The sequence below is a fragment of the Carettochelys insculpta genome, chromosome 6 (genome assembly GCF_033958435.1).
Source record: "Carettochelys insculpta isolate YL-2023 chromosome 6, ASM3395843v1, whole genome shotgun sequence".
NCBI classification, from domain to species: Eukaryota; Metazoa; Chordata; order Testudines; family Carettochelyidae; genus Carettochelys; species Carettochelys insculpta.
Window position 1 is genome coordinate 73,045,067 of NC_134142.1, and position 24,268 is coordinate 73,069,334.

A 24,268-nucleotide genomic window follows, 5' to 3' on the forward strand; every position below is an offset into this window, starting at 1 on the left:
GTGTTTGAATTTTCTTCAGCTTTGACATTTTTAAGATGCCTTACTTCTTTAGGCTCACTCTTCCCCATCTCATTAATTTGTGTCTTTTAGTCTCACTACTTTCACATCTGTTTAGCATTTCTCTCTTTGGAAAAGAGAAAATTAAATATAAAAGGCCACAGCTCCAAAATTACCTTCCAGAAACAGTCTACAGAAGCCACCCGCACATTTCTTCTCCTCTCTGGGGGAGAAGCATGAAGGGAAAAAAATAGCTTTCTGCTATAAATTCACTCTTGCACCCCTAAGGATAGCAACATCTTGCTGCATCTTAACAAGAAAAAGTCTCAGAGGGTTCCATTTTCATTCAGTCTTCAAAGGCTTTTCTCTCCGAAAAAAAAGAAAAGCAAAACAAAAAGACCGCACCCTTGTAGGTTAAAAATATTCCTGAGTCCTAACATGAGCAGATATGAGCAGATGACCTCACTCAGCTGAAGCCTCCTAAAACTCAATGAATAAATGAAAAAAGCAAGGTCATCAGGCTGAGAGAGAGGAAAATAGGAGGTCTGAGCAAGACAGATCTGCTGATCTTGTCAGAGATTCATAAAAATAGATCTGGTAAAAAAACACATGCACACAAACAAAAACTATTCGTACCACCAAGTCACCCTCCTGGCATTCAGGGTATCTTGTAGAGTCCATTGCTGATGGAGTGTTCACTCCAGTTTTAAGTGCCCCAATCAGTAAGAAATCAATTTTTAAAGTATTACTTGAAGGTGGTATTTTTTCAGATACTGCTTCACTTTTATCATCTGTACTTGTATTCCCATTGTTACGGGTTCTCCCTGCACCCCGAGACTGCCACCTGGCACTGGGGTGCCACTGAGCCCTCTGACCCACCATACTGTGCTCCTTCTCCCATTGTGCTGCTATGACAAACTGCAGACTCTCTCCCTGTCCTACACTTCCTCCAATGTTCACACATTTAGCTGCAGTTTAGCCCCCCTCTTCTGGAACAGGTAACCTGGCCAACAAGTAAAGGGATTACGCCCTACCAGCTTGCTCCAGAGAAGGACTACCATGGTGAGAATGCCTATTTATTCATATGCTGTTGGACTCCAGGTCTGAGGAGACCCTCCCATGTCCCCAATATCTTTACCTTTTTCACACACCGTCTGAATCAGAATAGTTTCCACCCTTTATATATTATCAGATTAATATCCTGTCTCTTGTCCATAATATCCATATTTATTGCTTAGCTCTTACAATTACTATATCTGGCTCATTTAATCTTTTCTTGTTAAGTCCATAACCTCAGTTCCCTTAAGCATCTGTTCATTTTAAGTTTCTCTGAAACTCCCTCCAGTATCTATTTAGTGTTGAGGTGTCCTGAATTGGAGGTCTGGGGTAGTTTTATTTGGGATTTCTCTCTCTCTCTTAAACAAACAAAATGTATTTTGAAGACAAAGGACTTGTCCTGTTCTGAGATCAGTTGGTCATTTCAACTGGAGAAGGATCAGTCCCTTGAGGAATAGGCATAAAAATCCCTTACAGAAGCTGGTTTGTGCATGTAAGTATGAGAGGAATCTGAGAATTCCATTAGATTAGAAGATGTTTTAACTCAAACAAGCAATGCAAATTGGTGGCTCCTGCATTTTCTTATTGTGACTGCCTGATCCAAGGACAGCTAACGGTATGTATTACAAATTATCATTTATGGTGAAATCCCAGCATGATCTGCAGCCATGGAGACCTCATCAGATTTTAAGTCTGATTTTAATCAAATTTTATGGAGTGCTAGTGGTGTTCTTGTCCATTCTCCTTGTTGAAGGAAGGTGTGCTGATAGGGGTCGTTGAATCCTGGAAGTAAATGCATGGTTATGCAAGTGGTGTTGGAGAGAGGGCTTCGGTTTCTTTGACCATGGGATTTTGTTTTGGATACAAGGATTGCTAGGAAGGGATGGGATCCGCCTAACTAAGAGAGAGAACAGCATCTTTGGGAGCAGGCTTGCAAACCTAGTGAGGAGGGATTTAAACTAGGTTCATTGGGGGATGGTGACACAAGCCCCAATTTAAGTGGGGAAGGAGGAGGGTACAACAAAGGAGAAGCCCTGATACAAAAGGAGAAAGTAGGCCAATCAACTGGTTATCTAAGGTGTTTGTACACAAATGCAAGAAGCCTGGGAAATTAGAGGTCCTCGCACAGTCAAAGGAGTATGAGGTGATTGGAACAATGGAGACTTGGTGAGATGACTCACATAACTGGAGCACGGTGATGGAAGTATGTAAACTGTTCGGGAAGGACAGGCAGGGGAGAAAAGGAGGAGGATTTGCAACGTGTGAGAGAGCAGTATGACTGCTCAGAGCTACAGTATGTGTATGGAGAAAAGCCAGTTGAGTGTCTTTGGGTTAAGCTTAGAGGCAGAAGCAACAGCGGTGATATTGTGGTTGGTGTCTGCTATAGACCACCAGACCAGGTAGATGAGCTAGATGAGGATTTCTTCAGACAACTAAGAGAAGCTTCCAAATCACAGACCCTGGTTCTCATGGGAGACTTTAATCATCCAGACATTTGTTGATAGACCAATACAACAGCACACAGACAATCCAGGAAGTTTTTGGAGAGTGTTGGGGATAACTTCTTGATATAAGTGCTGAAGGAACTGACCAGGGGCTGTGCACAGCTTGACCTCCTGCTCACAAACAGGGAACTACTAGAAGGAGAAATAGAAGTGGGTGGAAACCTGGGCTGCAGTGACCACGAGATGGTAGATTTCAGTGTTCTGACAAAAGGAAGGAAGGTGAGCAATAAAATACAGACCCTTGATTTCAGAAGAGCAGACTTTGACTCCTTCAGAAAACTGATGGACAGGATCCGCTGGGAAGCTAATATGAAGGGGGGACTGGCAGTATTTTAAAGAAGCCTTATCGAAGGCACAGGAGCAAACCATCCTGATACAGAGTAAGAAAAGCAAATCTGGTAGGCAACCAGCTTGGCTTACCACGGAAATCCTTTGTTAGCTTAAATTCAGAAAGGATGTGTATAAGAAGTGGAAACTTGGACAGATGACTAAGGAGGAGTATAAATATATTGTTGCAGACTGCTGGGAAGTAATCAGAAAGGTGAAAGTACAATTGGAACTGCAGCTGGCAAAGAATGTGAAGGGTAACAAGAAGGGGTTTTTACAGACATGTTAACAATAGGAGGATGATCAGAGAGAGCGTGGGGCCATTACTGGATAAGGGAGGTTATCTGGTGACAGATGATGATCTCAAGTTACAGAAGGAAATGTGTAGGTTGGATATTAGGAAAAACTATTTCATCAGGATAGAGGTAAATCCCTTGAATGTGTTATCTATAGAGGTGGTGGAATCTCCATCCCTAGAGGTTTTGAAGTTTCGGCTTGACAGATTCCTGGCTGGGATGACTTAGTTGGTGTTGATCTGGCTTTTGGCAGGGGGCTGGACTAGGTGACCTCTGAGGTCCCTTCCAGCCCTAGGATTCTGTGTTTCTATGAACTCCTAGTGATTCTGCGCTCCCTAGGCCCAAGCTGTGATATCAGGGATGGACTAAGTATGTGGACACCTCACTTCCCTCCCTTAATCAGCCAAAGAGACTGAATTAACTGTTGGGCTTAAGACAGGGACCTTCCAGCAGACAGTACTGAACTGCATTTGTGAATGTAGTGGTGTCCCAGTTTAACAAACCCCATGGCAACTGAGAATTCTGGGCAGATAGAAGAATCTTTAACAGCATTGTCCCAACCCCTTCCTAGGTCCCTTTTTGTGTATCATAAGGGAGAGTGGAATATGCAGATAGGTCTGGAGGTGTAATTTCATTCACCTTCTGATGCCACCCCTTTTCTGCTGCTTACACCAACCAATGTGGAGAGAAAGGGAACAGAGTTCTTCTGTGGAACGCTGATTGGATCTGAGGAGCTCACATTCTCCCTGTCACAGAGCGAGCATGAAAAGTGTCTGCTCCCTCTGCTGTAGTGGGCCCGGTTGGCATGGCACAGTAAAAGGCAGAAAAGGTATTAACATGTCTCTTATTGCTGTGCAAAGGAGGGCTAGGAGCTGGCTTTTAGATCCTTTTCTTATGTCAAAGTATGATACTATTTTATTGGTAAATTAGAATGAATTAACTAAGTTTCCAAAACTTAGAGCCAAAACATAAAATGATGGGATTTACAGAAGATTTCAATCAGTAGGAATAGAGAAATGTGAGATGGAAGACTATGGTATAATTTTAGCTCCCTACTGTTACTGATTTCGTGAAACACTGTATGCAAAATTATTAGGCATATGTCAAGACTGCAATGAAATGGATTCAGCTTTAAAAAGATGTATCTATTTTGCAATCTTTTTCAGAGAGAGAATGTCAGAAATAAGGATATAAAAATCCTGGATGACTCCAAAGGATGGAATGGACTCTGAGCTATGTTGTTCTGCAGTGTAGACTGTCAGGCCAGAAGGGGCCATTGTGATCATCCGGAATGACCTTCTGTATAACTCAGAATGCTTGACCCTAGTATGGTTGCACCTGGAGAGGGTTAGGGCAAGAGAAGTCTTAACCCCCCTCCCCGCCCAAACCTCTGCTCTGTTGTTGCCATCTCTGCTACCATAACTGAGTCACAGCAGCAATAGTGGCATTCAGGAGATTTCTCCCAGCAAGAGTTCCTAGAACCCAGATCACTGCCACAGAAGATGCAAAGAGTCAGGACCCAAGCTAATAGGCAATAGGCTCCACGCTCCAGAGGAAGAGTGAAATGTGTACGCTATCCTTGCATGCCATGAGCTAGTATATGGATTGTTCTTTCTGAAATATAATCCAGGGCAGAGCTCTTCCACCCTATCACCAAATCCAGGCTTGTATGTCAATCCACAGCTCAGTTTGCCATACTTGGAAGGGACGTGATTTGCAGTTGCAGTTTGGGCCTGTCTCCAGTGTTAGTGCCATAACATGTTGCAGTAATTCCCGCGAAAGCTGAGCTAACTGAAAAGACCAGCATCTGAGGTCCTGAGTATCATCACAGTTCAGGAAGTCACTCGCACTACATGGTTTTAAATAATCTTTGCAAATAACACACAACGAGCAAAAAAGCAGTGAGCCGTTGACATCAGACCAAAAAACAAAAGCACATGGGAATATAGCTACACAGGCTCAGGAAAATTGAGAAAAACCGGTGAGATGGAGGAAGAGTTCCTGCCACAATATGACAGTAAGGAATACCAGAACAACCTTCACCTGGGACCCTGGCCCTCTTAGAATCAGACAGAAGATGGAGATAAAATGCTCCTAGCTTGGAGCTAGAGGCCCTCCAGCTGTGCACAGAACCACAAGCCACATAGTACTCCAGTTGTACAGATAAACTGGATTTGCCTTGCGACATTTATGCAGGTGACTTTTATTGGGAGCTTAATAACTAACCTTTGTACAGTCGTTTGAAACTTTAGCAGTGAGCAGGAGAGGTGAGCCTATGCTGACACTTAGTGCTTTTACATAGGGTGGGAAATCGCAGTGATAAGGTTGTGTTTGTAGTCTGATGCAAACAAATGGAGTCCCTTCTAATTGTGGTTGGGGTGTTGTATATTCTGTAATCCACGGTGATACTCATTTAGAACATGCCATCGCTATCAAAACAGCTGTTTCAGTCAGTCATTTCCCCAAAGTACAATTTAAAAAACCCCAGCCTCCCAGTAGTACCTATAACGGGTCAGCAACCCCTGGCATGGGTACCAAGGGTGGCACACAAGCTAATTTTCATTGGCACGCAAGGCAGGAGCTCAGCCCTTCCCCTCCTCCCCCCATGCAGCTGGGCACTTGCTTAAAGACATGCTGCCTGTGAGTTAACTGAAGACCAGTTAATGCTACCAATCACAACCTAAACAGTAAACCTCTGCATCTTTATGTATGAATGAAGCTGTTGTAAGTAGGACCGTTAGTGACTTTAAAAGTATCACCAGCACCCAGACTGTACATAGAGCTCAAACAAATTTCAGCACTCTGCCTCGGAAAGGTTGCTGACTCCTGACCTACAGAACAAGATAATGTTAAGATCTGTGAACGGTTTGCAAAGAATCCATTGCCATGTCCCCTGAGGAACAGAAGGGTACAGACCATTTTCAAGGGTTTCAGGGAGAGGACAAATATTAATACACTCATCCCTTGTTAAATGAGTACTTATGAGTACTCACTTAAACGAGGGGCACATATACTTACCTTTGTTTACTAGACAAGTGAACTCTCCCAGTTAATACAAGCCTTACCCCCTCCCCATGGCTCCAACCCACCACAGCCTGACCCCCCGCTGGCTCTGCGTCCCCAACGAGCCATAGCCTAAACTCCCCTCCGGCCTGCAGCCCCCAGTCCCATGACCTGGCCTGCTCCCAACACCCACCCGGCCCAGTCTCCTTGCCCCCCCAACTCCAGGTAAGTTAAGGACTTACTGCAGGTTCAGCCCAGAGGAAGCACCAGTACCTCCAGATGCACATGTCAGAGTGGCTCTGGCCACGCGACGGGGTGCCCACAGCCAAGTGATCAGGTGCCTCCAGTTACAATCTGCCGTTCCCTCTGCAACCTCCGGCCCGGCTCAGCTCACTCCCAACGCTCTCTCCTCTGGCTCGCAGCTCTCCCTGCACCCTCCGGCCCAGCTCCTCCTACTCCCAATGCCCCCACCCCACAACTTGCAGCTCTCTCCGCAACCTCTGGCCCAGCCCACTCCCACACTCCTCCAGCGCACAGCAAGCCCCCGCTTGGCCCAGCCTGCTCCCAGTGCTCTCCCCGGCTTGCAGCTCCCTCTGCACCCTCTGGCCCAGCCTTCCCAGCTGGGCTTGCTCCCAACACTCCACCGGACTGCAGCTCCCCACGCAGGTCCCCACCCGGCCGGCTCCCAACACCCACCCTGGCCCAGTCCCCGAACCGCCCCTGCTGCCCACTTCACTCCACGCCCCCTCCAGTACCACTGATGCAGCCTGGAGGAATGATACTCCACCTCTTCCACCAGAGCCGCCACCAGGTTTTAACCCTTCCTCCCTCTCATGGCCCCAAACTGCCCCCAGCCTTTAACCTTCTCCAACACCCCCCCATACCCCCCCCACAAACCCAAGGTTCTCTTACCTTTCAAAAGCAGCACTAGGAAGCAATCAGAGATTTAACATGTGTTTAATGGTAATTTCGTGTCCCTCTTACAAGTTTTCGCCTATGAGCAGCAAGTTGGGAACCAACTGCGCTCCTATAGTGAGGGATGAGTGTATTAATGAAAACATCTAAAGACTGCACCTACACAAAGTAGAGAAAGAGAGTGGAATGAAGAGGAATAAAATTAAAATATTGAATATTTGCAATGAATTGTGGGAAAATAGCAGATATTATGCATTATATATATTAACCTGTGGAATATTCACCGACAAGGCAAGTCATGAGCCCCAATGAAGGAAGCATTTGAAACTGAACTGAACAAGGCAGTATGGCAGAGCTGCTGGCTGTTCTGCTGCTTTACCCACTCTGTGCCAGTGCCAGGAAGAACAGAGCAATGTATGTTCTCAAGTATGCAGTGTTGTAGTTGTGCCACTCCCCGGATATTAGCGAGACAAAGTGAGTGAGGGTAATATCTTTTATAGGAGCAATTTCTGTGATTGATGCAGAGATGCTTTCCCAAGTATGGCATTTACATTAAGGATAGGATGGAAAGTAGTTTAGGGGGATGAAAATCACTTTAAATGGTGTTTAATGCTGTTTTGTAGTGTTACTGAAGGCCAGAAGTCACAGAACCTGTGTCTAATATTAATATTTTCAAAATTGTAATTCATGAGTATGTTGTTTAATGATGTTAATCAAAGTTTTTTTTTTCCGCCAGGGAAAATGAAGGAAAAACATTTTGTTCTCTTTCTTTGACCTGAAAATTGCAGCTAGCAGTGCTTATTTTTTGCAATCCAGTGGAAGCAATATGTAAAGAAAGATTAATTAGACAGCATGTGCCGCTTTGGAGCTACACAGAACCATATCCCAATGGGAGGAAAAATGTGACATGTCTCTGTTTTTTGTATTTTTCTTTGCAGATATCTCTGTAAGCTTGCTGTCCTTGGTTGTCACAGCCTGTGGACTTGCTCTCTTTGGTGTGTCTCTCTTTGTGTCCTGGAAGCTTTGCTGGATCCCTTGGCGAGACCGTGGCCTGCCCTCTGGAAGCAAAGATAACAAACAGGAATCGCTGAATTATACAGACACAGAGACCAATGACCATGAATACAGTGAGGATTATCTGGGGCAGCCCACTGCCTTCCCAGAGTCCTCCTTGAAGATTAGCCACACCTCTCCTGATATCCCATTAGATGCTCAGGCAGGGGACAAGGAGAATTTTGTGCACAATGTCCGAATGCAACGCCAGATCACTGAACCAACCTCTTCTGCTCGGTCAGTAGCTCTAATTTCTTTCTAATGAAAATCACAATAAATGGAGATGAAATCTAGAAAGTTACACTTTAGTAGCCAACATAGAGCAGTCTACAGATGTGTGTATTTACCTGTCTCACGCCTTTATTTTAGCTGTTATAGAAAACCATTTTGTGTGCTGGGGTGTGCTGGATGGTGGATGGCTTTAAAATTATGTAGGTGCTTTCATAGTGGTCACAGATGCAACTGGTTTTTTTTTCTCACACTGTGTTTCCCTTATAAACTGGACAAAATAGGCAGGAAGGTGTCTGCCCTACAGAACAAAAGAACAGCTTAACACTGAATCTTGTAACTCATGTTCACTTGCACTTACCATCAGTGCCGTGGGGTCTGCAAAGGTTTCAACAACTATCAAAAGAGAAAAATAGGGCAGGCTAATAAAACACTTGTGAGAGTTGGAAACAGGAGTAAAGTTGATAGGTTTTAGCCGCAGTCTTGTCTACAGGGGAAAACTGACTGAGAAAGATTAGATGAAGGCAGAGGAACGAGAGAGCAGGCAGCAGCATATGAGAGAAAAGGAAAGGGGAAAGGGGAGAACACGGGAGTGCATAGGGCAGGTGACAAAAAGCTTAGGCCAACTCTCCCAGGAAAGGATCAGCAAGCGAACAGCTAATTTGTGGATCTCTGAGCCAGTGCAGATGTACTGAACCTGGAGAAAGTACAGCTCTTTCCCCATTGCTCTGGAATAACCTCTTCTGGCCATGTGACTTGGGTGGGTTTGGCAAAGGCTCTTGTCTGCAGGCTGTACTTTAAGGTAGGTGTACTTGTGAGAAGACTCAGCCCAGGTGAACAGAAGACCCAGCACACACCACAAATACGGCAGAGCAAAGGCTCCAAGTACATGGACACACTTTGTTACCCTTTTCCCACAGGCAGCAGAGTAGCCCAAGGGAGGCGTCTTCAGACTCTTCTGGGAGTTTGTGCAGAGGGCATTATCATAACTGTGGATGCTGCACACCATGTCATGAACAGAGCCACGTGCAAGTTTATTTTAGACTGGAACTGTATTTAGGAGTTGTGGTATGGCACTAATGTTCTGTTTTCAAACACTTCCAAAGGTAGTTTGCCCTTTGCTCTGTGGTTCATTAAGAATATCACTGGCATTAAATGTTGTATGTGAATAGGGTCTTCATGTTCGGTATCAGAGTTCTACTGGTTAACAGGCCATGAAACACTACTGAAGTTAGCAGTACTGCACAGGGTATACGACATTATTCTCCTCCTCCCCAGGGTGGTGGTTGTTGTTTTGCCTTTGGGGAAACATTATCTCACTTAAATCAGTTTTGGAAATAAACCCTGACTAGGGTTTGTGCACACAGTTTGAGCCCCTGAAACACCATGCTGTATTTTTTGTTTTAATAGCTATGACCTGGGAGCCCAACTATGCAAGCTGCACAAGATGTTGTATATAAAGAGATGCAGTCTAGGCCGCACAGAACTCAGAGCTAGGGTAACAGGGTTCTAGTCTTGGGTCAGTTATAGACTTTGTTGTGGAACCTTTATCAAGTTTTCATGCTTTCCCTATGTATACAGTGTAGATCATAGACTAACCTGCATACCAGCAGCAACTTCATCTGTCTCTATTATAGCATCTCAGCGATCTGTAGAGAATGCCAGGGGTTAATTTGTGTAATTCCTTATTTGCGGCTTAATATCTTGTCATGGAAATTACTAATGCACAACAACATAATTATGCTTTTATTATGCAGCAAGGGAGAATAATTAGATGGCTTATATGAGATGATACTTTGTAATGCACACACTTACAGGAAATGGTAACGGCAGAGAAAATGATGCTGGTTATATTCAGCATAAATAGTTTTGGATTAATCCTATGCTAAGAGTTTCCCAGGTGTTCCTTTTTATGTTCACCTTGTTTTATTTCTACAATATGCTGTGTGATTGCTGTATATTAATTGGGGGAATTGTAAAATCCAACTCATACAGGACTAGGGTTTTATGTAATCCAGATTTCACATCCAGCTGCAATACAAGAACTAAAAAATTTATTTCTGCAAATCTTCTTGTGGAGTGGAAATTTCAGTCACAATAACCAAGTCTAGATAATAAATCTCAGTGGACTGAAACTAAAAGTAGCTTTTTTCTCTCCTAAGAGCAATGACGTTAAGGCTTTGTTTCATTCTAAGTATGCCTAAAGCACTCTTTACATCAGCTGGTAGTTCTAGAAGGCATACTAGCTTGATAGGAACTGGCAGCAAAACCATTTAAATTAGAATAACCGGTTGTGAACCCAGTAGTAGGTTCCACCAGCAAATAATGATGTTGGGAAATATCTTTTTCCAGTGTGCCACACTCGCCATCACTCTGCAAGGTCAGCAGAAGATACTACTTAGCTAATGGGACCAATTATTCTTTCAGTTGCATGAGGGATTTGGCTCAGTATATAAAACACTTTGAAAGTGGCAAATGTTAAGTAGCATTATTTATTAAAATTATTGCGCTTAGGGGGACAAATTCATCTCTGATGTAGTTATGTCCACTGGCCTCTGTGGATATACAGCGGGCAAGAATTTGATCCATTTTCTTTATGGGCTACATACACAATTACAGTGAATACCATACTGTGCCATCCTTACTTCTGCGCTGCTGTGGTGGTAACTCTGCAGTCAGTAGCTGCCTCTCTCCATTTGCCCAGCTCGGAAGGCAGAGTTGTTGTCAGCGGCAGCTCACAATCAAGGGAAGCAGTACTATGACCGCCACCGCCGCCGCCACCACCATAACCTTGCAACACCATCACCTCTCCCCCTCCACAGTTCCTCATTGGGTAAGGATCCCTATAATTAGAACACCTTGGAATTTAAGATTTAAATAGCTGAAATAATGAAATTTACTATTTTAAAAATCTTATTACTGTGAAATTGACTGTGGATCTTGAATTTGGTAGGGCCCTAATTATGCATTTCAACCAGTTTTGTAAAGTGCTTATTGCCATCTCAAAGTATAGGAACTGAAAATTATGCAAGCACTATGAGCCCAGTGATACAGAATTACTGTAACTTTTGGCTAATACAAGTATGCCTCTACACATTAAAACAGATATTGTGCTCTAAAGGCATGTGGGAAGTAATAATCACATCATACAATCTAAAATCACATCTAAGGAAATTCAAATGAGATCAAGTAATAGATTCTATCTACAGACCAAACTCACATAACACTTAGCAATGTAATCACTTTAGTTTTTGTCATTTTTTCCCTTCAGGCACAATTCAATCCGAAGACAGCTCAATCTCTCCAACCCTGATTTCAACATCCAGCAGCTTCAAAAACAGGAGCAGTTCACTGGGATTGGGCGCATTAAGCCTGAGTTGTACAAGCAAAGATCAGTGGATACTGATGATGGCCGGAGGAGTAACAGCAAGGCCTGTGGGAAACTCAACTTCATTCTGAAATATGATTGCGACTTAGAGCAGTTGATTGTGAAGATTCACAAAGCTGTCAATCTGCCAGCAAAAGACTTTTCTGGAACTTCAGACCCCTATGTAAAGATCTATTTGCTTCCAGACAGAAAAACCAAACACCAGACTAAAGTGCACAGAAAGACCCTAAACCCAGTGTTCGATGAAGTTTTTTTATTTCCTGTCCCATACAACGATCTGACCACAAGAAAACTCCACTTCTCTGTGTATGACTTTGACAGATTTTCCAGGCATGACTTGATTGGCCAAGTGATAGTGGATGATTTTTTAGATTTGGCAGACTTTCCCAGGGAGTGTAATATTTGGAGGGATATTGAGTATGTCACCAATGTGAGTATGACAACTTTTCATTTTGAGATTTTATACAGTAATTTAATAATTTATACCCTCAAAAAATTTTAATGGGCGATAAAAATTCTCTCTGGTAGATTTATGGAGAAAATGACTTCATTCTCTCTCTCTTTCTCTCTCTCAGTATTTGACCTCAGTTTATGAAATGTCTTCATTTTACCTTTACTATATAGCATTAGAAATATCCCTTTATGCTGAAACTACTGAAGGTTAATCATTATCTCATTTGTAGGGGTTAAAAGCCACAAAAATCTGTTCTCTAACCCTTTTTTAACCCGGGGAATATTATTTTTAATTTTCTCTCTCTGCTTTTCTGTGTTTTGCATTATTTTCCATATGTATTGCAGGGTGCTATTGGTCTCGATTTAGAAATTTTAGACTTTTGCATTGCTTTCATCAACCTCCCACAGCAGGTCATTCTGACAGAGCCAGCTGACTTTGCACCTACAAACAAGGGGAAATATTCGACTTCACAGTTAGCTCCAGCAGTTAGTAGGCAAAACCTAAAAAGAAAAGAAAGTTTGAAGATGTCCCATAGGATATGAAAACTCAAATCCATACAGAGACTATTTCAGTTCACATTCCAGGAGGCAAGTCAAAGATGCTACATTTGTATAGCGCTGTCCTACTAGGGGCATTTTCTGCAGGAAACTTTATTAAAAATTGAAGCATGGCAACATATTTGCTATAATCTACTAATATTCCTGCTATTTGACAACCTGTGTTACTGGGGTCCACATAGAAATACTCTCAGGACACCACCTGCAAAACAGACAATACGTTCATATGCCAAAGGCTTTCCACTTCTCTCATGGCATAGTTAAACCTCCTATTAGTGTTAATGGGATTTAAGCATTCTCCAGTGGAAAAAAGAGCCATGCGCATTTTAGAGCCCACAAGGTTCCAGAAGCCAATAAATATTTCATTTGTTTTATGGAACTGTGGTTTTGCAAATTCTACCGAGTGGTGTCAGGAAGACAGTTACAGCAAAAGGGTGCAATTCATTTAGGCTGCAGTCCTTAGAAACGTTTAAGCGTGTGCCTAAAGTCAGAGGTGTTGTAACTAAGTTTTCTGTCATGCATCTCAATTTGAAGTAGTTTCCATTATATAAAGTTTACCGTCAGGTTCAATGGGTCTCAGGATCCCCATTATACAGATTGTTCCAGAAGCCCTCTTGAAGTTCCTTTTGACTTCGAACATGATTGATGTTAACCATGGACTAAAAGCTGTTCTGAAAACTTCCTAATTGTCAGGGTGGATAAGCACTGGAATAGACTGCAGAGGGAGGTCGTGGAAGCTCCATCATTGGAGATTTGTAAGAGCAGGTTAGACACACACCTGTCAGGGATGCTTAGTTCTGCCAAGGGTGCAGGGGACAGAGCTATCTGACCTCTTGAGGCCCCTTGCAGTACTACAATGCTGTGATTTGAAACTGGGATGCTTTCTTGAGTCAGCACTTTAATCTTTCTGTTCTATAACTGGCCAGTGTGCCATTTTATTGGCCATACAGCTAAAAGAACTGCAGTCATTTTTGTTCTTGATTTTGTTTTGGAAATATTTGTATTCACACTGGCTCTCATTATTTTAAACTCTCTTATCTGTGAGGTTTGCACTAGGCACCTAGCAGGAGATGATTGGGACAAAAACCCCATCTGAATGGTGAGGTAAAAGAACAGAAGAGAGAGTAAGATTTGGCTGGAATGGTTGGAGGTCAGCAGCTGGCTCCAGACGAGGCAGTACAGTGGTTCATACCTGTTCTCAAGCCCATTCCTCAGCCCCCCATCTCCTGCTCTTTCTTTTGCCTCTACTCCCAAGCTTGCATGAGTATACACAAAGGAAACGTGTGGCCTAGCCCCCTCCCAATATTGCTGCTGTGTTTGAGCTCCAATTTTTGAAACTCTGGAGTTCCAAGCGTTCTGATTTGGGTCTGAGGTATGGAACCATCTGTGTTGTTCTTGGAATCACATCAGAGTGCATTTCAGAGTACAGAAGAACAGTGTTTCTCAACTATTTTTTTTTATAAAGTACTCATTTAAAAATATTAAATGCCTCTATACTTCTCTCACATTCCCCTGCAAGTATGTGCATCACCAGCTGAGAATTACTGGAGGGGTAGCCGTGTTAGTCTGGATCTGTAACAGCAACGAAGGGTCCTGTGGCACCTTATAGACTAACAGAAAAGTTTTGAGCATGAGCTTTCGTGAGCACAGACTCACTTCATCAGATGCTGGTCTTGGAAATCTTGGAAATTTGAGAAGTGTGATCCTACAGTAATCTGAGCTCTCGAAACAAGTGCCATTCAACCTTTCCAGATTACTGTACCCTCTTCAGGGGTCAGATTTGTTTTGCATGCCACCAAGTTACACCTCACTTAAAAACTACTTACTTACAGAAACATACAAAACATCACAGCAGACTACTACTGAAAATGTGTTGACTTTCTGCCTTCTTATTATCAAATAAATGAATTGGAGTAGAAATATTGTACTTACATTTCAGCTTAAGGTATATGAAGCAGTAGAAACAAGCCTTTGTCTGAATGAACTTTTAGACTGTACTGATGGTACCAGTGTTTTTATATAGCCTGTTGTAAAACTAGGTAAATATCCAGATGAGTTGAGGTACCCTCTCGAAGACCTCGGTGTACCCCCAAAGGTACATGCACCTCTGGTTGGGAAATGCTGCAGTGGAACACGTTTATCCAAGCAGACCAAAGGTCATGGAATTCATTTTGATGAAGAGGGCTGCAAAAGAGTGAGAGGAGGGCCTGGCAGTGCAGGGACTAATCAAGGCCTTTTTGCCCAATTACCCTTGCCCCAGTTCACCTGCAGCCAATGCCATGCCTGGAGGGAGAATAAAAGGAGGGAACCTAGCTCAGTTAGGAGCTGAGCAGTGAAGAGGTAGGAGCTGGTTCTGCCATCCTCAGGAGCTGTCCCAGAGCTGTCTGCTGGGTTGGCCGCAGGAGGACACAAGTTTCCAAACCCTCCCCTGGGCACCAAGGGAGAGAATAACATAATAATAATAATAATATTTGGAATTACACATCTCATAGAACTAGAAGGGACCTCAGGAAGTCATCAAGTCAAGTCCTTTGCCTTCTTAGCAGGACCAAGCACCATCCCTGACAGATTTTTTTTTAAAGTTTCAGGTACTATTAGTTTCTAGATAAGGGATTCTTGTAAATAATGTTCAATAGCACTTTATTCTCCAATTAACATTTACAAAAATGTTCGAGTTAGCCCCATTAAAAACTGACAAAATAACCCAGCATAATTCAAGAAGTTGGACTGAGTTACTGCAAATTTGAGTTCACTCTTTTTTCTGTGCTTCCTAGCTGCCAGATGGACTGGCAGCAAAATGTAAAATCCTGTTGTGAATTCAACATAACTGTACAAAAGTCACGTAACTTCATCACAAATCTGAACACAGGACAAGGTTCATGAACCTTTGAAGCAAAGCTAAGCTGAAATACAAGTAAACCCGAGTTAAATAATGGTTTTGAGGTGGAACCACATCAACTTTGGCAGCAGTTTAATTTTGAGTTTCTTAGTGTTTTAGCAAACATCGAATTCTAAAGGGACCACCAGCGATGCTGATTTACACCCAGTGTAACACCATTAAAATCTGTGGGCTTTCACACGGTATGAATCAGCAAAGAACCCAACAAAAGAGCAGATCTAAGCATTATGCAACCAAACTTGCCAAGTTACCCACAGTTCTAGTACAGTAAACGCTTGAGTTATGTGGGGGATGTGTCCTGCAACCCCCACGTAACTCAAATTTTCTCACAAGTTGGGAGGAAGATGGGAATCAGGCTGCAACCTGGTTCCCAGCTCCCCTGGGCTTGTGGGACCTGGGAAACTGATGAGGGCAGCAGCCGTGGTCATTTTCCTGGCTCCAGCCAGTGGAGGGGAGCCAGGAACCAGGGCAGCCTGACTCCCGGCTCCCCTCCACTCCTTGGAGCCAGGAAACTGACTAAGGTTGCTGCCCTAGTCATTTTCCCAGCTCTGCAAGTGAAGGGGAGCCAGGAGCCAGGCTGCCGCTCTGTTTCTTGCTCCCCACAGCTTTCTAGACCCAGGAAACTGAACGTGCCACCAGGGCTGGTCAGCCTTCTGGCTTCTCCCTGCCTTCCTGCAGCTGCATGGCTGTCAGCCTGACAGTGGCGCCATGGGGGGAAGGCAAGGAGAAGGGTTTTAGGCTGCCTAGCTGCCCACTGGCTATATAATGTAATGAAGAATGGAAGTAGGTGCAGTTCTGCTCAGACACAATACAGCAAATCTTGAAATACGCAGCTTCAAGTTGCATGTAACTCACTTTAATGTGAGTTAAGCCCAACTCGAAGCTGCTCTGGGGGCAGCTAGGCAGGCCAAAAGCCTTCTCCTGGCCTTCCCCCAGTGGTGCTGCTTTCGGAGGAAGAGCCATGCAGCTGGTGGAAGGCAAGGAGAAGGGAGTCTTAGCCTGCCTAGTTGCCTGCAGCTGCAGGCAGCTAGGCAGGCTGACAGCTGCAGAGCCGGTTGAAGTTGTGCTTAACTTGCATTAATGTGAGTTACATGCAATTTGAAGCTGCTTATTTTGAGGATTTACTGTATTGCATCTGAGCAGAAGTACATCTATTTCTGTTCCTGATTCCATTATATAGCCAGGCACCCCATGTCCCATTATTTGATATAATCCCCTGTTTTGTTATGTTCTAGTCTGGTTTCACACATTCATGTAATGTAGTGCATTAAATCTTTTATGCAGTAATCAGTTATTACTGAACACCTAACAAAATGGTCTATTTCAGGTGAATATTGCAGATTAAACAGGAAAATAAATCACCTTAGTCACAAAAAAACCATTTGATTCACCCATTAGACCATATCATCAATGTGTCTACTTGCTATTCTCAAACAAGGTTTAAAGCTTACAATTCCACTGAAGCACAGTAGCTTCAATTCTCCTTCCAGGGATTAGTACCATCCCAGACTGAGAGTTCTTTCTAATAGCATTGTATGCATTATGTTAGCAGGGTTGGATATGCATATGGTAGCATAAAGCGCTTCCACAGCATGTGGAAGAATTCGATGGTGAGCACTGCCTCCAAGCAGAGAACAATCTGATATTCAAACGACAGTTCTTCTAATCTTAATCCCTCTGAGCATAAAGATGAATTTCTTGTGTCATGCTGCTTTTTCCAGCCAGAGAGAAGTGGAAGGGATTGCTGTACAGGCACCCGCAATTGGGTGTTCAATGGAGGGTGTAATTAAGTGGATCAACCGTAAATGAACGTGAAAGCAAGTCTGATTAGCTTTTTTGTACCTAAGACTCTGTCAGGCAAGTCAGTCTGATCTGTAACCATTAGGATGGAGAAGAAGGTGTTGCTGTCATCTCTAATTTTAGGTGGGCTAACTGGTGGACCTAATGCCTTTGTGAAGTTTGTATCCGAAAGACTTTTTTAAATGTTCACAGACCAGCAGCATGTTTTAGGGACGAAGGGCATGATTGTTTGGTGCCCACCCCCATGCCCACCCCACACTAAGTATAATCCTCAAACTCTTCTCCTCAGGAGTAGCATAGGCCTCAGGAAAAGTGAGAAAATATATTACACTTCACAATAAAATAATTAATTTAACAGCAGAAAATATGAAACCCCATGTTACAGCATTCGGCATAGATAAGAATCACCTTCTCCATGAAAGACAGGTTGAACCTCTCTAGTCCAGCACTCTCTTATCTGGCAACAGCTGTAATTCAACATGCTTTTAGTTAGCTGTATGACCAGTTATGATAGGTGGGGCCAAGTTTGCCATGGTCCCGTAAAGTTTGTTTACAGCCACCAGTCCTGGCTCTTTGTATTCTGTGCTTATTTAGCTGTAGTTTACACCTAAAGTTATGCCTAGATTGCTGAGAACCGTCGGCAAAAGATAACAAATTGCACAACACATTTGTTTATCTTTTGCTGATGGTTCTGTTAGAACAGGCTTTTTGGATATTTGGCCAGTCCACATGGGGCCAAATGTTGGAAAATCCTCCTCTTTTGAGACATCCCTTCTTCCTCATGGAACAAAGTGTACAGGGACGTTGACAGAACACTCACAACCAGTAGAACTCTTTGGACAGATCTGCAGTCTGGACACGCATTCTATTGACAAAACTTCTGTAGACAGAAGCTTTGTCGACAGAAAGCCTGCAGTCTAGACATAGCCTCAGTGTCTTCTGAGAGCCCGTTAAGCCGTGGAAGTGTTGGTAATGCGTCTAGACAATTCTGACTTGCTGTAGTTTGGCAAATTCTCTCATTTGGCATCAGTCAGGTCCCAAGGGTACTTAATGAAAGAGGTCCAACCTGTACTAAATAGCCACTTACTGACATGCTGTGTACCAGAGAATTAAAAAAAAAAAAAAAAGAAAAAAAAGGCAAGGAAATTCCCTACTGAACATACAGGCAGACAGAAAGATTGCAAATCTTGGATGAACCAGTTTCTACTGTGAATATTTTTGTTTCATGATGACTTATGTTGGTTACCTATAGGCTTTACTCCTGTCACTCTGTTGTGCAGCAGATCCTTCCATTATCTTCTTTCTTTGAGAACAGAACACAAATTAGAACTGGGGAGCAGTGTTTCCTGTAAACTGAGCACTTAAGAGATTCATGTGCTGCCCAGCTGATTAGCAGAGTGTCCAAAGCCACTCATAGTGGACAGCATGTGTTTCTGTTCATGATGTGCATCCACACAGGCCTTTATTCTGGATGCCGAACTTGAGACAACTAGGATGTGATTTTCAGATATGCTGAGTACCCATTTCTTCTACTGAGATCAGTGGGAGCAGCCGACACTCAGAACCTCTCAAATTCAGGCCACGGGTGTTTCAAGATGGACACACCAAACTCGTGAGCATCTCTGAATATTCTGACTTAAATTCTTGGACTAAGGCTACGCAACTGTTTTCATTTTGGGATACATTTGCATATTAAAATAGCAACCATGCAGCCAAACAGTGCACACAAAATAGCAGGGCTACTTTTTGCAGTATTTCATCAGACAAAGGTTACTGGGAAGTTCGAAATAAGCACTTATTTTAAACTCTGGAAAAGTGTAGCCTGGACCAGGTTCAAAATAAGTTATCTCAAAATAAATTAAGCAATTTGAGCAATGCAAACTACATAACTTATTTAAAGCTAGGGCTTGGTGCTTCAAGTTTACCAGGTATGAAACTAGGCATGTTTAGATGTCTGATAAACAATTTAGTAGTTGTTAGATGCTGAACATACAACGGCACAGTAATAATGAATGCACTTGCCTGTTTGCTTTTGTTCATCAGTCTTCCTATTAGACAGGTAAATTTTAAAAGAAACTAGTATAATTCTAGGAGCTGGACACACAAACACAATACACAACAGGAACAGTCTCTTGTATCATCTAATGGCAGTGCTTTTTTTCTAGAAAAAAAGATGGTGGAACTCAAGCCCCAAACTGCTCTCCCCACCCCAATGCCCAACCTCCCCAACAGCTTAACCCCCCGCCCTTGCGGGGCCCAAGCCGCCCCCCTCAGGGGCCAAAGCTGCCCCGTGTTGGGCCCAAGCTGCCCTCCATTGGGGCTCTAACCACCCCCACGGGGGCTCAAGCTACTCCCCTGGTGGGGCCCCAACCTAGCCCCCTGGTGGCTTACCTGCCCCCTGTGTAGGGCCCACACTGCCCCCAGGGGGCTTAAGCTGACCACCCACATCAGGTCCCAAGCTGCTTCCCTGGTGGGGCCCAAACTGCCCCCGGGGGGCTCAAACTGCGCCTCAGTTGGGCCCAAGCTGCCCTCCCAGTAGCTTAACTGCCTCTTGTGTGGGGCCTAAACTGCCACCAGAGGGGGCTCAAGCTGCCCCCCAGTGGGACCCAGGTTCTTCCCCCGGCAGCTTAACTGCCCCCCATGCAGGGCACAAACCACCCCCGGGGGGGGACCTAACCAGCTCCTGGCATCTTAACCACCTGCCATTTGGGGCCCAAGCTGCCCTCTGCCAGGGTTCAAGTAAACCCCCAATGCAGGGTCCAGTTAGGCCCCCAGTGGGGCCCTAATCACGCTGTGCCGCCCTACCCCTGGCAGCTTACCCTCTGGGCAGCTCCTGAGTCACCTCCTGTGTGGTCCCACACCCCCTACAACTTAACCTCCCTCATGTGGCCACAACCTGCCCCCTGGCTTGTACCCTGCTCCCACCAGTCCCTCACCCACCTTTCCTCACCCCCTACCTTGCCGTTGACTCCTCCACGTGGCTACCTTCTGCTGGCATTTCAGAGCGGGGAGGGAGCAGAGGAGGAGTCAGCCAGAGGCAGCTATATCAGAGCTTTAAATGGCTCTTAAAGGGCCAGAATAGGGTTGAATGCTGCTGCCCATCTGGCTTTTGAAAAAAGGCGCCAGAATGCCATTCTGGAGCATTCTGGCAGAGAAGAAGCCCTGTCTCATACCATGGCTTCCCTCTTCCTGATCTGCCTGCTTTAGTGTTAAATAATGCTAATTATTTTTCAGAGTACAGCTATTTGATAAACTAATACTGTCACCAATCACACCTAAGCTTAGAAGACATTTCTAAATGATGTAATAAGTTTCTGTGACAAGAGAGAGTACTTATGACACTGATTATATCTTTTCAGCTTTCAAATGTTGTTATTTTTGAGCTCTGGGTATGGTAAGTGTAATTGGATGCTAGATATTTGGTACCCGTAAGAGTATTCTATATGGTTAACCCATCACTAACACAAAAGGGGCATGTAAACGAGCCCCACCAGTGAATAGCAATGAGGTGCTGAGCTGTATATGGAGCACCTTATTAGCATAATTCTCACTGCGCAAGCTTTGACGTTGCTAACTTCGAAGTGGCAGTAAGCAGGGCAGCCACAGGCACTTCAAAGTATTCGCACAACTTCAAAGTTCCTTTCCTCCCAAAACCGAATGACTGGGCAACAAAATGTCAAATTTAAATTTAATGTGGATAAATGTAAAGTAATACACAGTGGAAAAAATAATGCCAACTGTACATACAATATGACAGGGGCTGATTTAACTACAACTAAGCAGGAAAGAGATCTTGGAGTTATTGCTGATAGTTCTCTGAAAGCATCCCCGCAGTGTGCAGTGGCAGCCAAAAAAAGCAAACAGGATGTTAAGAAACATTAGAAAAGGGATAAAGAATAAGATGGAGAATATTTTATTGCCCTTAATGTAAAACCATGATACGCCCATATCTTGAATATTGTGTATAGATGTGGTCTGCTCATCTAAAAAAAAAGATATATTGGGATTAGAAAAGGTTCAGAAAAGGGCAACTAAAATGATTAGGGTTTTAGAACAGGTTGCCTATGAAGAGAGATTAAAGAGACTAGGATTTGGCAGCTTAGAAAAGAGGAGACTAAGGGGGATATGATAGAGGGATATAAAATGATGAGTGATGTGGAGAAAGTGAACAAGGAAAAATTATTTACTTGTTCCCATAATATAAGACCTAGGGGACACCAAATGAAACTAAAGGGCAGCAGGTTTAAAACAAATAAAAGGAAATTCCCCTTCACACAGCACGCATTCAAAATGTGGAACTCCTTGTCAGAGGAGGCCGTGAAGGGTAGGACTATAACAAGGTTTAAAAAAGAGCTAGATAAACTCATGGAGGTTGGATCCATTAATGGCTGTCAGCCAGGATGGGTAAGGAATAGTGTCCTTAGCCTCTGTTTGTCAGAAGCTGGAGATGGATGGCAGGGGAGAGAGCATCATCTATTCAGTTCACTCCTTCTGGGGTTCCTGGTATTGGCCACTGTTGGCAGACAGGATACTGGGCTAGGTGGACTTTGGTCTGAGCCAGTATGTCTGTTCTTATGTTCTTATGTGGGGAGGGGGCTGGCAAGGGAGCAGGAGGCTGGGACAGGTGGGCGTCATGGCCCGGATGAGGGCATCAAGGGCGCCTGCCACTCAACCCCAGGCTTCCTGCTCTATCACTGGCCACTCCCACAGGATGTTGTTCTGGTCCCACTGGGTGGCGGTGGCCTCCTCCCCATGGTGGTGCCAGCACGTGCCTGTGCTGCAGGCCCTAGTTGCTGGAGGTGGGGGTGTTCTGGCATCTCCACCAGCTGCTGGGTGGCTCCTCTGCCCGTGGATGGGGCTCACCCAGCCCCTGGTTGGTGGTGCTGTGGAGACAGAAGGAGAGAGAGGGATGACCCATCAGTCCCACGGACCTTGCCTTGGGGGCTGTACCCATGGCCCCCAGAGGCCCTTCTGCCTCCTTGTCCAATGGCCCTGGGGCCCTATGGGATCCCGGGTGCTGAAGGGTCCCTGTATGTGTGGGGAATGTGCTGGGTTCAGTCAGGTCCCCACTCATTGCCTCCCTGGGCATGCAGCCTGCAGTGCTGTCCACGGGAGCGGGTGCTGAGTGTCACACGTGGCCCTCTCTGGGGCCCACAGAGCGCGGCCATCCAGTGTGTGTCTGGGCTGGGGCTGGTGGCCACATGAGCAGCCCGCTGCTGGCTGTGGCAGAGGCGGGTGCCCCTCCCTTTGCCCTGGGACATCAGGAATGCCTGGCACCTACTGGTGGTCCCTCCAGGAACTCAGGGGAGGCCTAGGTGGAGGGGGTCTGGCTGGACGACTTGGATGGGATTACGATGACGGGGGGTGCCGTCACTGGAACCTCATCATTGCTTGGGGGCTCTGCCACCTGCTCCAGCTGCCAGGGGATGGTGACACCTGAGGGTCCTGTCTGGTCCTCTGGCTCCATCCTGGGCTCCGGCCCGGCAGTGTCAACCACCACGACTGGCGGGGCTGCCTCCTTCACCCCGAGGAGGCTGTCCAGCTGCTCAAAGGGGGGGCAGGTGGTGAGCACTGCCCGAGTCTCTGGCTGCATCATGGGTGTGGCAGTAGGCCTGCTGCAATTCTTTGAGTTTCGACCTTGCTTGGCCCAGCATGCAGCTTGGGTACTCCCGGGCACTCAAACCCATGCACAGCCAGCCCAAAGCCACAGTGTTCCTGTGCTGGCTAGTGGTCTGCAGGAGGACCTCCTCATGCCCCTCACAATCCGAGGAGGTCCTTCAGCTCCGCCTTGGTCCAAGATGGGGCCCTCTTTTCTCAGCCCTGGCTCAGCTTCTGGGAGCCCTGGGCAGGCTCAGGGGGGAGCCTCTGGGAGGGGTTGTGGGGGTCCTGGGTGCTGGCCATGGGTGTGGTGGGGTGGCTAGCTGTGCTGGAGTGTTGGCAGGAGGGCGTGCTGCAGGACGCTTGTGTCCTCCCTGCTGCTAGCACACTCTCAACTTCCTGTCTTTAAACACAGCCAGACACAGAGACCACAGAGCCCTGCCTGTGGTGGCAGGGGCATCTCTGCGCTCCAGCTGGCCAGCACCGTGGAGGACTGCTCTTTCACAAGAGCGGTCTGCGGAGCATCTACACACGTTTTCTTCTGAAAGACTTTAGAAAGGGGGCACTCTTCCTGAAACAGGAATGGAGGAGCAATTTCAGAAGGTGGGATATCCATGGGATATTTTGAAAGATCCCCTACTTGCAAAGCATATTTTGGAAGAACTTGCTAGTGTAGATACAGCCTCTAGAACTGGGGTCCTGATTAATTATTGCAACCCCTGGGCATTATCATACTACATATAAATAATCGTTATAATTAAGGGTAAATGAGAACATATTTTCAGATTCTTTCTACTGTGGAAGTACTGAAGTCTGAATTATGTCTGTGGTTTCTGTTTGTGGAAAACAGTTACAGGTGTAAGTTTTTGAATTGTAACTGGAAATCTGCAAGGCTTCCAGAAATTCAAAATTGCATTTGTCTCCCAAACAAATGGTGGTGTGTGGGGTCCGTGGGGCAGGCAGGAAGGGGGTTCAGGCTGCTGCAGGTTGGGTGTGTGGGCTAGCGGGGGGGGGGGCAGGCTGCTGTGGTTTGGGGCTGCGGGGCTGGCAGGAGTGGGTCAGGCTGTGGTGATTTTGGCTGTGCGGGGCTGGTGGGAGGTGTCAGACTACAGTGGGTTGGTAAGTGTATGTGTCCTTTGTTTAGGTGAGTACTCGTAGGTAAAGTATTCATTTAGCGGGGGATGAGTGTAAT

At 45.1% G+C, this 24,268-nt stretch overlaps 1 protein-coding gene across 1 annotated transcript in view; it reads left to right on the forward strand.

Moving 5' to 3' along the window:
- SYT9 (synaptotagmin 9) overlaps nucleotides 1-24,268 on the forward strand; it is a 167,200-nt gene that overhangs the window by 53,936 nt on the left and 88,996 nt on the right. Inside the window, exons 2-3 of the mRNA XM_074998905.1 lie at nucleotides 8,038-8,389; nucleotides 11,652-12,198. Coding sequence (XP_074855006.1) covers nucleotides 8,038-8,389; nucleotides 11,652-12,198 — 899 coding nt within the window. The remainder of the gene's footprint in view (nucleotides 1-8,037; nucleotides 8,390-11,651; nucleotides 12,199-24,268) is intronic.